Source organism: Pristiophorus japonicus, chromosome 17 (assembly GCF_044704955.1).
Source record: "Pristiophorus japonicus isolate sPriJap1 chromosome 17, sPriJap1.hap1, whole genome shotgun sequence".
NCBI classification, from domain to species: domain Eukaryota; kingdom Metazoa; phylum Chordata; class Chondrichthyes; family Pristiophoridae; genus Pristiophorus; species Pristiophorus japonicus.
In genome coordinates this window covers 34,606,125-34,619,254 of record NC_091993.1, presented here as the reverse complement: position 1 = coordinate 34,619,254, position 13,130 = coordinate 34,606,125, and the positions used below count along the sequence as shown (strand labels likewise).

The 13,130-nt window shown below is 50.7% G+C and overlaps 1 protein-coding gene across 1 annotated transcript in view; it reads left to right on the top strand.

Moving 5' to 3' along the window:
- hdc (histidine decarboxylase) overlaps positions 1-13,130 on the top strand; it is a 56,120-nt gene that overhangs the window by 34,489 nt on the left and 8,501 nt on the right. The window contains exons 7-13 of the mRNA XM_070859126.1: positions 399-512; positions 1,607-1,729; positions 2,639-2,773; positions 4,513-4,656; positions 9,911-9,977; positions 11,277-11,439; positions 11,924-12,014. Of these exons, the coding sequence (XP_070715227.1) occupies positions 399-512; positions 1,607-1,729; positions 2,639-2,773; positions 4,513-4,656; positions 9,911-9,977; positions 11,277-11,439; positions 11,924-12,014 (837 nt within the window). The remainder of the gene's footprint in view (positions 1-398; positions 513-1,606; positions 1,730-2,638; positions 2,774-4,512; positions 4,657-9,910; positions 9,978-11,276; positions 11,440-11,923; positions 12,015-13,130) is intronic.

The window sequence follows — 13,130 nt, the reverse complement described above, 5'->3', positions numbered from 1 at the left end:
GTTTATTTGCTGGGAATCCATTTTGAATGAGCATATTAATCATCTTTCACCTAGGATCCTTTCTTTATGAAACTTGAGAATACATTTTTGCTTAAAAAAAATACACCAACATTAAAAGGAACCCTATTTGCAAATCCCTACTGTGGGAGAATTAGTCTTTCTTTTTACAGTAAGCACCCTGGGCAATGGAGCAGAAACCAACTTTGCTTCTGGCCTCCAGCAGGCCTCTTGAAGTGACCATCTTGCCCTTATTGCTGTAACTCTGTCATTTGTACTGATTGTAACCATGTGAATTGCATAATGGGAGCGTCGCATTCCAGAACTCTGAGCTTTGATTGGCCAAATGGCCCTTTCTTGTTGTAAACGTCTGAGCGTGTTGTTATCGTGTGTTACTGCAGATGGTTCACTGGCAGAGCCCCCATATGCATGCCTACTTCCCAGCCCTCAACTCCTGGCCCTCGCTGCTCGGGGACATGCTGGCAGACGCCATCAACTGTTTGGGATTCACTTGGGTAAGAAACGTCCATTGCTGCTATTGATCTTTCAATAACCATGCACGCCCAAAGCTGGGACAATGGTGCGGAGAATTTGTCCAGCTGAACTCTACCTGGTTATTCAATAAGTTATAATTGTCACAGTAAAGACACGGCTTTGTCTAGTTCTGATTGAAAGGACGGGAGTCTGAAATGGCCATTCAGTAAATCTGACTCTTGCTACTTCGCGATTGGCCAATGTCCATTTCTCTAAGTTGGGAAAACGCTCAGCAAGCTCCACCTGTGCAAACTCTCCCTGACCTCTTTTGGAGAGAGTTAACAGTGTTGGTTTATAAATGTTTCTGAATAGATTCTTCACTGATTCACTCCCCACTCCTCATTTCTGAATCCGTGCTGCTCCCTGTCATTCTCCCAGTGACAAAGTTGGGAATGTTATTGTGAGGCAGAGTTATTGCAGTCACAATACACCAAGGTCCTGACAACCAACTGTGGGATACCAGTGAGGCAAATCCTAGCATGGAATCCTGGGATCTTATAGCACCGAGGGGGCTATTCAGCCCATTGTGCCTGTCCCGGCTCTGAGAAAACTCTCCAATTTAGTTCCACATCCTAGCTTTTTCCCCAATAACACTGCAAATGAGTCCTTTTCAAGTACATGTCCAATTGCCTTTTGACAGTTTCTACGGAATCTTCTTCCACCACCCTTTCAGGTCGTGCGTTATAGATCATAACAGCCCTCTGTGAGAAAGTTTCTCTTCATTTCCCCTCTAGTTCTTTTCCCAATTATGTGAAATCTATGACCTTTGGTTAACAACCCACTTGCCAGAAGGAACTGTTTCACCCGACTTGCTCTATCAAAAACCTTCATCATTTTGAACACCTCTATTTGGTCTCTCTTTAACCTTCTCTGCTCTCAGAAGAACAATGACAGCTTCTCTAATCTCTCCACAACTGAACTCCCTCATTCCTGGTAAACTTCCTCTGTACCCTCTCCATGGGCTTGACATCCTTCTTGAAGTTAGTGACCTGATGGTTCTTGGGTTTGGAATGGATACCGGACTCTGGTTATATTATATCTGCATGAAAATTAATTCCACTGTGTTTAATTCCAGGCTTCGAGCCCAGCCTGCACTGAGCTGGAGATGAACGTGATGGATTGGCTGGCTGCAATGTTGGGCCTTCCTAATCACTTCTTGCACCATCACCCAGACAGTCAAGGAGGCGGTGTTCTGCAGGTACAAACTGACACATTCATTGCTTGTCCAGTCAGCACCCTCTGACACATCTCCCTTAATGATTTAACTGGTCAGTCATAATGTATCCTTTTAATTTTGATAAATATATTACAATATTTGCCCCTGATCGGTACCATTGACACCTGCATTTTAATAGCAGCCTTATTGAAAATACAGACCTGGCCCTATTGTAAGTATTCTGCCATTGAAATACTGCCTGGTTTTATAGAATCCTAATTCTGATAATTCTCAGGTTTGAGAGTGCTGACCCTGCTCACACTGCTAATTCTTCACAGTTCCATAAACACACAAGAGTTTCCAGACTCTGCTCTTGGACCTGAGGAGCGACTCTTGTCATTTAGATTAAGCTGGTATATTAAAGGAGAGTTGAGCTTGAGTAAAAGCGACTGAGATCTCAGTTCCGCACAGCTGGGCTCTGGTCCCAGGGCAATTTCGGGTCTGAATCTGAGACCTCCCACCTGCTGGGTCCATCGTCCTTTATTGAGCTTGCAGCTGATGGTGGGTGACTTAACTGAAGGGTTCAATCATGGGCAGTGCAGCCTAATGCTCTTTGACTGCTCCAGGATTATCAGCTCATGCCCAGTCTGGAATTGGCCTGCATTATAGAGAGGCTGTGTGCATGAATGTGAAATGGGAACATCCCTTAAACGACTCTGCCACTGGCTAGACACTGATCAAAATCTGGTCAGTTATAAAAATATCCCAGATTGTTTATCATTTGTTCAGTGATGTCTCGATTCACTAGAGAGAGACCAATAAATTGAGGATGAGTGAAAGCCAATCAGCTATTTGAAGTTCATCCTTTATCTGAAACCTCTTTATTGGAATCTAATTACTAAATGTAAATATGCAGAGACTATGTTAACCCTGGATATTGTAACATTGCAGAGCACTGTCAGTGAGTCCACATTAATCGCCTTACTGGCTGCAAGAAAAGCCAAGATCACCGAGATGAAATCCACCGACTCCAACACTGATGATTCTGTTCTCAACTCCCGACTTGTTGCGTATGCCTCTGACCAGGTAAAGCTGCCTGTTTTTTATTTTATTTAGTCGTTCGCGGGATATGGGCGTCGCTGGCAAGGCCGGTATTTATTGGCCATCCCTAATTGCCTCTTAAGAATGTGGCGGTGAGCCTCCTTCTTAAACTGCTGTCTTAGTGCTGACTTTGTCGCAGCGGTTTGGTACATCTGAGTGTCTCGCTGGGCCATTTCAGAGGGCAGTTTAGAGTCAACCACATTGCTGTGGGTCTGGAGTCACATGTGGACCAGACCAGGTAAGGACGGCAGATTTCCTTCCCGAAAAGGAAGGTTTTTACAACAATCCAGTAGTTTCATGGATACCACTACGATATTTATTTAATTAAGTGAATTAAAATTTTCCTAGCTGCCATGGTGGGATTTGAACTCGCGTTACTCGATCAGTAGTTCAGGCCTCGGGTTTACCAGTCCAGCAACATAACCACTCTGCTACTATTTCCAAAACCTCTGACCAGGAGAGGGAGCCATTGAGCAGTAAGTGTTGCTATAATAATTTCCTCCATCAGGTGGCGCCTGTCCGCGATTCCAGGCCCCAGCCAGGGAACCCCCACCCCCCCCGGCCCCCGAGCTCTGGCCCGGGACCCCCCCCCGGCCCCCGAGCTCTGGCCCGGGACCCCCCCCTCCCGAGACCCGGTCCCGGCCCGGGAACCTCCTCCCCGAGACACGGCTCCGGCCCGGGCCCCCCCCCGCCCCCGAGCCCCGGCCTGGGAACCACCCCCTCCCCCGAGACCCGGTCCCGGAACCTCCTCCCCGAGACACGGCTCCGGCCCGGGCCCACCCCCTCCCGAGCTCCGGCCCGGGAACCTCCTCCCCGAGACACGGCTCCGGCCCGGGCCCCCCCCCGCCCCGCCCCGCCCCCGAGCCCCGGCCCGGGAACCACCCCCTCCCCCGAGACCCGGTCCCGGCCCGGGAACCTCCTCCCCGAGACACGGCTCCGGCCCGGGCCCACCCCCTCCCGAGCTCCGGCCCGACCCCCTCCCGAGCTCCGGCCCGGGATCCCCCCCGGCCCAGGAACCTCCTCCCCGAGACCCGGACCCCGCCCCCGAGCCCCGGCCCCGGCCCGGGAACCACACCCCCCCCCCCCGAGCTCCGGCCCGGGACCCGGCCCGGGAACCTCCTCCCCGAAACACGGCTCCGGTCCGGCTTTCCCTGTCCCTGTGAGTTCCGCTGCTGCGCCGTGGGGGTGCGGCTCCCACCATGGCCCTCGGAGCCGCCGCATGCTGAGGTTTGGGAGTTTGGTTTTTTGGGGGTTCGGGTTTGGGGGTTTTGGGGTTCGGGGGTTAGAGTTTGGGGGTTTGGGTTGCCGGATCCAATGCTGCCCCAGCTCTTGCCTTTACCTGTGCAGCGCAGGTGGTCCAACCTGAGACACAGCATTTCTAACTGTCCTGGCCAATATTCCTGATTTGCTCCTCATTCTCACTGCTGTTTGTGGGATCTTGCTGTGTAAAATGGCTGTCATTATTCTTTGCACAAGTTACTGCCTTTTGAAGGTAATTTGTTTTATGTGAAGCGTTTTGCGACGGATGAGCTGGGGAGTGGGATTGATCAGTCAGACAACGGGAATCTGCATTAGTCACAAGTGGGGCTTGTTTTGGGACTTGTTCAAAGATTGGGAACCGTTTGAATCCAGTGATCCCAACCAGGTACCATGTCTTAAACTCGACCCAATGCTCCTGTAGCGCACTTTCCACATTAATCTTTGTATCTCTTGTTCTTTTGAAGGCTCACTCCTCTGTGGAGAAAGCGGGTCTGATCACCTTAGTGAAAATCCGGTTCCTTCAGACGGACAAGGACCTGTCGCTGCGAGCTGGGTCTGTGAGCAGGGCCCTGGAAGATGATCGCAGGCGCGGACTTGTCCCATTCTTCGTGAGTCTGAAAAAGGAGACATTTCTCCTGAGCTGAAAGATTCTTCAGTCTGTTCCTGAGTGTTTTATCTCGGGATGGTGATCAGTAATCTACAAGCCCTCTCCTGTACAATCTTTAATGTCTTTATCTGGCTTCACATAGAAAATATGTGCAGGAGTAGGCCTTCAAGCCTGCACTACCATTCAATAAGATCATGGCTGATCATTCCCTCAGTACCCCTTTCCTACTTTCTCTCCATACCACTTGATCCCTTTAGCTGTAAGGACCATACCTAACTAACTCTTGAATATATCCAATGAACTGGCCTCAACAACTCTCTGCGGTAGAGAATTCCACAGGTTAACAACTCTCTGAGTGAAGACGTTTCTCCTCATCTCAGTCCTAAATGGTTTACCCCTTATACTTAGACTGTGTCCCCTGGTTCTGGACTTCCCCAATATCGGGAACATTCTTCCTGCATCTAACCTGTCCAGCCCCATCAGAATTTTATATGTTTCTATGAGATCCCCCCTCATCCTTCTAAACTCCAGTGAATACAGGCCCAGCTGATCCAGTCTCTCCTCGTATGTCAGTCTTGCCATCCCGGGAATCAGTCTGGTGAACCTTTGCTGCACTCCCTCAATAGCAAGCATGTCCTTCCTCAAGTTAGGAGACCAAAACTGTACACAGTACTCCAGGTGTGGCCTTACCAAGGTCCTGTACAACTGTAGCAACACCTCCCTGCCCCTGTACTCAAATCCCCTCGCTATGAAGGCCAACATGCCATTTGCTTTCTTAATCGCCTGCTGTACCTGCATGCCAACCTTCAATGACTGATGTACCATGACACCCAGGTCTCGCTGCACCTCCCCTTTTCCTAACCAGGGGACACAGTCTTAGGATAAGGGGTAGGCCATTTAGGACTGAGATGAGGAGAAACTTCTTCACTCAGAGAGTTGTTAACCTGTGGAATTCCCTGCCACAGAGAGTTGTTGATGCCAGTTCATTGGATATATTCAAGAGGGAGTTACATATGGCCCTTACGGCTAAGGGGATCAAGGGGTATGGAGAGAAAGCAGGAAAGGGGTACTGAGGGAATGATCAGCCATGATCTTATTGAATGGTGGTGCAGGCTCGAAGGGCCGAATGGCCTACTCCTGCACCTATTTTTCTATGTTTCTATGAAATAGGTCCTTCCTCTCCACTTTATCCAGGCCCCTCATATACACCTCAAGAAGGTCAAGAAACCCAGCCTATCCAATCTTTCCTCAGAGCTAAAATTCTCCAGTCCGGGCAACATCTTTGTAAATCTCCTCTGTTCCCTCTCTAGTGCAATCACATCTTTCCTGTAATGTGGTGACCAGAACTGCACGCAGTCCTCTAGCTGTGGCCTGACTAGTGTTTTATACAGTTCAAGCATAACCTCCCTGCTCTCGGCTAATAAAGTCAAGTATTCAATATGCCTTCTTAACACCTTATCTACCTGTCCTGCCACCTTCAGGGATCTGTGGACCTGCACTCCAAGGTCCCTTTGTTCCTCTACACTTCTCAGTGTCCTACCATTTAATGTGTATTCCCTTGCCTTGTTAGCCCTCCCAAAATGTATTACCTCACATTTCTCTGGATTGAATTCCATTTGCCACTGTTCTGACCACCTGACCAATTGATTGATATCTTCCTGTAGTCCGCAGCTTTCTTCTTCATTATCAACCACATGGCCGATTTTTGTATCATCTGCAAACTTCTTAATCATACCTCCTACATTCAAGTCTAGATCAATGATATAATACCACAAAAAGTAAGGGACCCAGTACTGAGCCCTGCGGAACCCCACTGGAAACAGTCTTCCAGTCACAAAAAAACCCATCGACCATTACCCTTTGCTTCCTGCCTCTGAGCCAATTTTGGATCCAACTTGCCAGTTTGCCCTGGATCCCATGGGATTTTACTTCACTGATCAGTCTGCCATGTGGGAACTTATCAAAAGCCTTGCTAAAATCCATATACACTACATCATACGCACTGCCCTCATCGACCCTCCTGGTTACCTCCTCAAAGAACTCAATCAAGTTAGTCAGACACGACCTTCCCTTAACAAATCTATGCTGACTGTCCTTGATTAATCTATGTCTTTCTAAATGAAGATTTATCCTGTCCCTCGGAATTGTTTCCAATAATTTTCCCACCACTGAAGTTAGGCTGACTGGCCTGTAATTACTCGACCTATCCCTTTCTCCCTTTTTAAACAAAGGTACAACATTAGCCGTCCTCCAGTCCTCCGGCACCACACCTGCAGCCAGAGAGGACTGGAAAATGATGGTCAGAGCCTCTGCTATTTCCTCTCTTGCTTTTCTTAACAGCGTGGGATATATTTCATCCGGGCCTGGGGATTTATCCACTTTCAAAGATGCTAAACCCCTTAATACTTCCTCTTGCACTATGTTTATTTCATCTAATATTTCACAATCCTCCCCCCTCATTGCAAATCTGCATCGCCCCTCTCTTTTGTGAAAACTGACGCAAAGTATCCATTAAGAACCATATCCACATCTTCTGCCACCACACACAGATTACCTTTATGGTCTCTAATAGGCCCTACTCTTTCTTTGGTCTCCTAATCTGGGGAAAGATGTTCTTGCTATTGAGAGTGCAGCCAAGGTTCACCAGACTGATTCCCGGGATGGCAGGACTGACATACGAAGAAAGACTGGATCGACTAGGCTTATATTCATTGGAATTTAGAAGAATGAGAGGGGATCTCATAGAAACATATAAAATTCTGATGGGATTGGACAGGTTGGATGCAGGAAGAATGTTCCCGATGTTGGGGAAGTCCAAAACCAGGGGTCACAGTCTAAGGATAAGGGGTAAGCCATTTAGGACCGAGATGAGGAGAAACTTCTTCACTCAGTGAATTGTGAACCTGTGGAATTCTCTACCACAGAAAGTTGTTGAGGCCAGTTTGTTAGATATATTCAAAAGGGAGTTAGGTATGTCCCTTACGGCTAAAGGGATCAAGTGGTATGGAGAGAAAGCAGGAAAGGGGTACTGAGGGAATGATCAGCCACGATCATATTCAATGGTGGTGCAGGCTCAAAGGGCCGAATGGCCTACTCCTGCACCTATTTTCTATGTTTCTATGTTTAGTTATCCTCTTGCTCTTAATGTATTTATAAAACATCTTTGGGTTTTCCTTGATTTTACTTGCCAATATTTTTTCATGCCCTCTCTTTACTTTCACAATTTCCTTTTGAATTTCACTCCTGCACTTTCTATACGCCTCTAGGGTTTCTGCAGTATTGAGCCCTCAGTATCTGTCATAAGCTTCCTTTTCTTTCTTTATCCTACCCTGTATGTCCCTCGACATCCAGGGGTTTCTAGATTTGTTAGTGCCCCCCTTTTTCTTTAAGGGAACATACTTGCTCTGAACCCTCAGGATCTCCTCCTTGAATGCCACCCACTGCTCTGATTTAGCTGCAGGTAGCTCTTTCCAGTCCACTTTGGCTAAATCACCTCTCAGCTTAGTAATTAGCTTTTACCCAATTGAGAACTTTTATTCTTGGTCTATCTTTGTCCTTTTCCATAAATCTAACTGAATTATGATCACTAGCACCCAAGTGCTCTCCCACTGATACCCTTTCCACCTGCCCAGCTTCATTCCCTAAAACTAAGTCCAGAACGTCCCCCTCTCTTGTTGGGCTTGCTGTGTACTAACTAAAAAAGTTCTCCTGAATGCATTTAAAGAATTCTGCTCCCTCTATAGCTTTCATACTAATTCTAGCCTGGTTAATATTAGGGATGTTGAAATGCCCTATTATTACTGCTCAATTGTTTTTGCACTTCTCAGAAATTTGCCTATATATTTGCTCTTCTATCCCCCCCTGACTGTTTGGGAGTCTATAGTACCCTCCCAGCAGTGTGATTGCCCCTTTTTTGTTCTTCAGTTCAACCCATATGGCCTCATTTGATGATCCTTCGAACATATCATCCCTTCTCACAGCTGTAATTGTTTCTTTAATCAATACTGTGACCCCCTCCTTTTTTATCCTCCTCTCTTTCCCGTCTGAAAACCCTATAACCAGGAATGTTGAGCTGTCATTCCTGCCCTTCTTTCAGCCATGTCTCAGTAATAGCTATAATATCGTACTCCCAAGTGTCTATCTGTGCCCTCGGCTCATTTGCCTTATTCCGTTGACTCCTTGCATTGAAGTATATACCACTTAGCACTGCCGAACTCCCTTGTCTATCTTCTAGCCTTTGTTTCCTCTGCCTTCCATTTCCAGCTTTCCTTCTCTCCCTTCTGAATCTACTCTCAGGTTCCCATTCCCCTGCCCAGCTAGTTTAAACCCTCCCTAACAGCTCTAGCAATCCCCCCGCACCAACCACAAGGATATTGGTCCTGGCCCTGTTGAGGTGCAACCCGTCTGGCTTGTACAGGTCCCACCTCCCCCAGAAATGGTCCCAATGCCTCAAAGCCCTCCCACCTGCACCATCTCTCCAGCCATGCATTCATCTGCTCTATCCTCCTATTTCTGTATTCACTAGCACGTGGCACCAGGAGTAATCCAGTGATTACACCTTTGAGGTCCTGCTTTTTAATCTCTCTCCTAGCTCCCTAATATCTGCCTGTAGGACGTCATTTCTCTTTCTACCTATGTCATTGGTCCCGACATAGACCACAACCTCTGGCTGTTCACCCTCCTCCCTCAAAATGTCCTGCAGCCGTTCAGTGACATCCTTGACCCTGGCAACATACCATCCTGGAGCCGCATCTGCGGCTGCAGAAGCGCTTGTCAGTTCCCCTATCTAATCCCCTACCACGAAGTTCTCAGCCTCATGGATGCACTGCAGTGACACCAGCTGCCTCTCCGGCTCCGAAACCCGGAGCTTGAGAGGCTCTAGCTGGCGACACTTCCTGCACATGTGGTCGTCCAGGACTTCCCACATGACACGGAATGTGCATTCCACGGGACTGACCTCCCTGCCATGCCTCGATTAGATTAACAACTAAAGTTTTTAGTATACCCCTCTGCCCTAACTTGGAGAGAGGAAGACAACAGTAATGTGCACCAACAATCACCTACCTGCTGTCCTGTGACATTCCTCCTTGATTGATTTAAAAAAATTCTCTCTGCTCTCGCTCCCAGATTCTGTTGCTCAACCAATCAGTTACCAGCTATCCTGTGATGTCACTCCGGGATTGCTCTGCCTAGGGCTCCTGATTTGTTTGGTATAGAGCGTTTTCTGCTGATGCCAGCTTGGCCTTGTTTTTCAGCTCTGTGCCACTCTGGGAACCACGGGCGTGTGTGCCTTCGATCAGCTGAATGAACTTGGGCCGCTCTGTAAGTTGTTTCTAGAATTATTTCTAGTTATTGGATAGAGTCCTGTTGGGAATCATGAGGGTGGGGGTCCCTGGGGGTGGGGGTCCCGGGGCTGGGGAGGGAGGTCCTGGCAGAGATCCCCTGTGGGGGGGATTCCTGGGCCGGGGTTTGGAGCCCCTCCCTCCCTGATGTAAAATCTGAATTGAAGTGCGACTGGGATGAATGTTTGGATGTTGCTGGAGTGCGCATTCCGCTCCATCACTTGCCTTTAACTTTCTTGCTATTGTGGAGAGGGAAGCGGAGTCGCAGGCTGACGGGCCCAGCTCTGGGACACTGGGGGAGGGGAGGGGGGGGTCTCTGGGCCAGGAGCAGGTCTGCTGCACGATGCAGACTAAATTCTGAATGATCAGCGACACTTTAATATGCACGCTCCCATCCAGCTACGGGGTTTAATGGAATATTTTGTACTAACCAGAATAAAGCGAGGGTTTGAGCAACCGACAGCTCCTGGGGTCACCCGCACAGAGACCCTCTGATTTGGAGAGAATTTAATCAATATAAATGTTCTAAAAGGTACTTATTGAAAACCCACCATTTAACATTTTTCAGATCTCAAAACGCAGGCAAAACTTTGATAAATTTTAGCAGAGAAAGAGTCCGCTCACAAAAACGATTTTTAGACACTGTACCATAGGGAAAGTGAGGGGGACCCGGGGGGGTGGGGGAGGTGGAACCCAGGGGGTGGGGGCAAGGGTGACCCCGGTGGGGAAGGAGGGAGGAAGGTTGACCCGGGGGGGAGGGCAACCCCGGGGGGAGGAGGGTGGGTGATCCTGGGGGGGGGGGGTAGGGAGGGCCTGGGGTGAGGTGGTGGCCCCGGGGTGACCCCTGGGAGGTGTCCCCGGGGATGGCAGAGGGGGGGGGGGGAGGGGTGACCACTGGGTGGGAGGGGGGCAGGGGGAAGGTTGGCCCTGGGGGTGGGAGGGGTGACTCCGGGGGCGGGGGGGAGGCCCCAGGGCTGGCAGAGTGGGAAGGGGGGAGGAGGCAGGGTTGGCACTGGGGGTGGGGGAGGGGTGTCCCCGGGGGGAGTGGCGACGAGGCTGGGTTCCCCAGTGCTGAACATTGGAGGTTTTTGAATGTTGATGACGGAAGCTGGAACTTTAACCAGGACTCTCGCAGTTTAATTGCTCGCACTGATCGAAGGTCAGACCAGTCCAGTGAATCCTGGGCTTTCTCGGTGAATGCCATGTTTTATTAAACAGTTGGATTGTTTCTGAATGGATAATTCTAAATTCTTTTATTGCTCCTGATTGAACTGGCCAGGTGCCAGCGAGTGTCTCTGGCTTCACGTAGATGCAGCGTATGCAGGAACTGCCTTCCTGTGTCCAGAATTCCGCAACTTCCTGCAGGGTATTGAATATTCCGATTCCTTCGTCTATAACCCCGCCAAGTGGATGATGGTTCACTTTGACTGCACGGCCTTCTGGTGAGTGACGGTGTGGGGGCTGGGGCGGTTGGGGCGAGGGTGGTGTGGGGGAGGGGCCATAGGCCAATGATCGGCGTGTGGTGGTGACCAATATCGCCAAGCCACGGCCTGCTGGCAGACGGCACTGAAGGACATGAGCATGATCTGGCCATTCGGCTCCTCGAGCCTGCTCCGCCATTCAATAAGACCATGGCTGATCTTCAACCACAACTCCATTTTCCCGGTCGATCCCCAAATCCCTTGATTCACCGAGTCCAAAAATCTATTGATCTGAGCCTTGAATGCACTCAACGATTCAGCATGCACTTCTTCAATCTGTTTTTATCAAACTGGGAAAAATGTTTTCTGAACTGAGGATTGTTAACTGTAAATCATCCTCTCCCTGTGGCCCGGGTCTCCAGGCCTCTTCGATTTGTTGTGCCTGCAGCTCAGTCAGTTCCCAGGTGTGTTTGGAATTGATCTGATGGGAGTTACTCTTTCACAGGGTCAAAGATAAGTGGAAGTTACAGCAGACCTTCAGCGTGAACCCTGTGTACCTCCGACACGCCAACACTGGAGCAGCCATGGACTTCATGGTGAGACACGACTTTTTTAAAGTCTCTGTGTTGCGGATCGGAGCAGAGCTGGGGCGAGGGAAGGATGTGGAAAGGCAACTTGGTTTGGCAATGTGCTGAGATTCTGCACCACCAACTGCTGAGGTCAGACATGTGGTTAATGAGGTCAGAGGTTGGGGCTTGTAGATATTCTGGGAGCCAGCAAAAGGAAATTTGACTCATTCAAGACTTGGGGCCCAAGTTTCCACACGCGCCTAGAACGGCGCAGTCCCGACCTGGACGCCCATTTTTCGCGCCACAAAGTGCGCCTAAAAAAATCCTCGGTATTCTCCACCTACCTGCAGGTCCTGTGGCCCTCGGCGCAGCCAGCACGAGCTGTGGGGGGGGGGCGGAGCCAGGTCCCTGCGCTGAAAACAGTGCCGGGACTTCTGCACATGCGCGCTACAGTGGGCACGCAAGTGCAGTAGCTCCAGGCAGCGACCTGTGTGGGAGGGGCCCCGAAGCACGCAGCCCCTAGCCCTGGCTGAATGGCCTCACTGGGGCTGCGTGAATGAGGCTCCTCCCACGGCCAGCTCCTGCTTCCCCCCCCACCCCCCACGACCAGACCTGACACCCCCTTCCCGCCCGCCCCCCTGCCTCCGGACCAGACCCGACCCGACGCACGCTCCCCCCCCCCACTGCCTCCGGACCAGACCCGACACCCGCTCCCCGCTGTCTCCGGACCAGACCCGACACCCGCTCCTCGCCCCCCGCTGCCTCCGGACCAGACCCGACACCCACTCACCGCCCCGCCCCCCCGCCTCCGGACCTGACCCGACCCGCGCTCCTGTTCCCGCTCCCCGCCTCCCCACCCCCCCGCCTGGACCTGACCCGACCCGCGCTCCCGCCCCCCGCCCCCCGACCCGACCCGACCCGACTCGACTCCCGCTCCCGGACTGGATCCGTCCTGACCTCCCCGCCCCCCCCTCCCTCTCTCTCTCTCTCTCTCTCTTCCCCCCCCCCCCCCCTCTCTCTCTCTCCCCCACCTCCCTCCGTCCCCTCCCCCCATTCCCTCTCCCTATTCCCTCTCCCCCCACCTCCCTCTCTCTCTCTCCCCCTCCCTCCCTCTCTCTCTCCCCCTCCCTCCCTCTCTCTCTC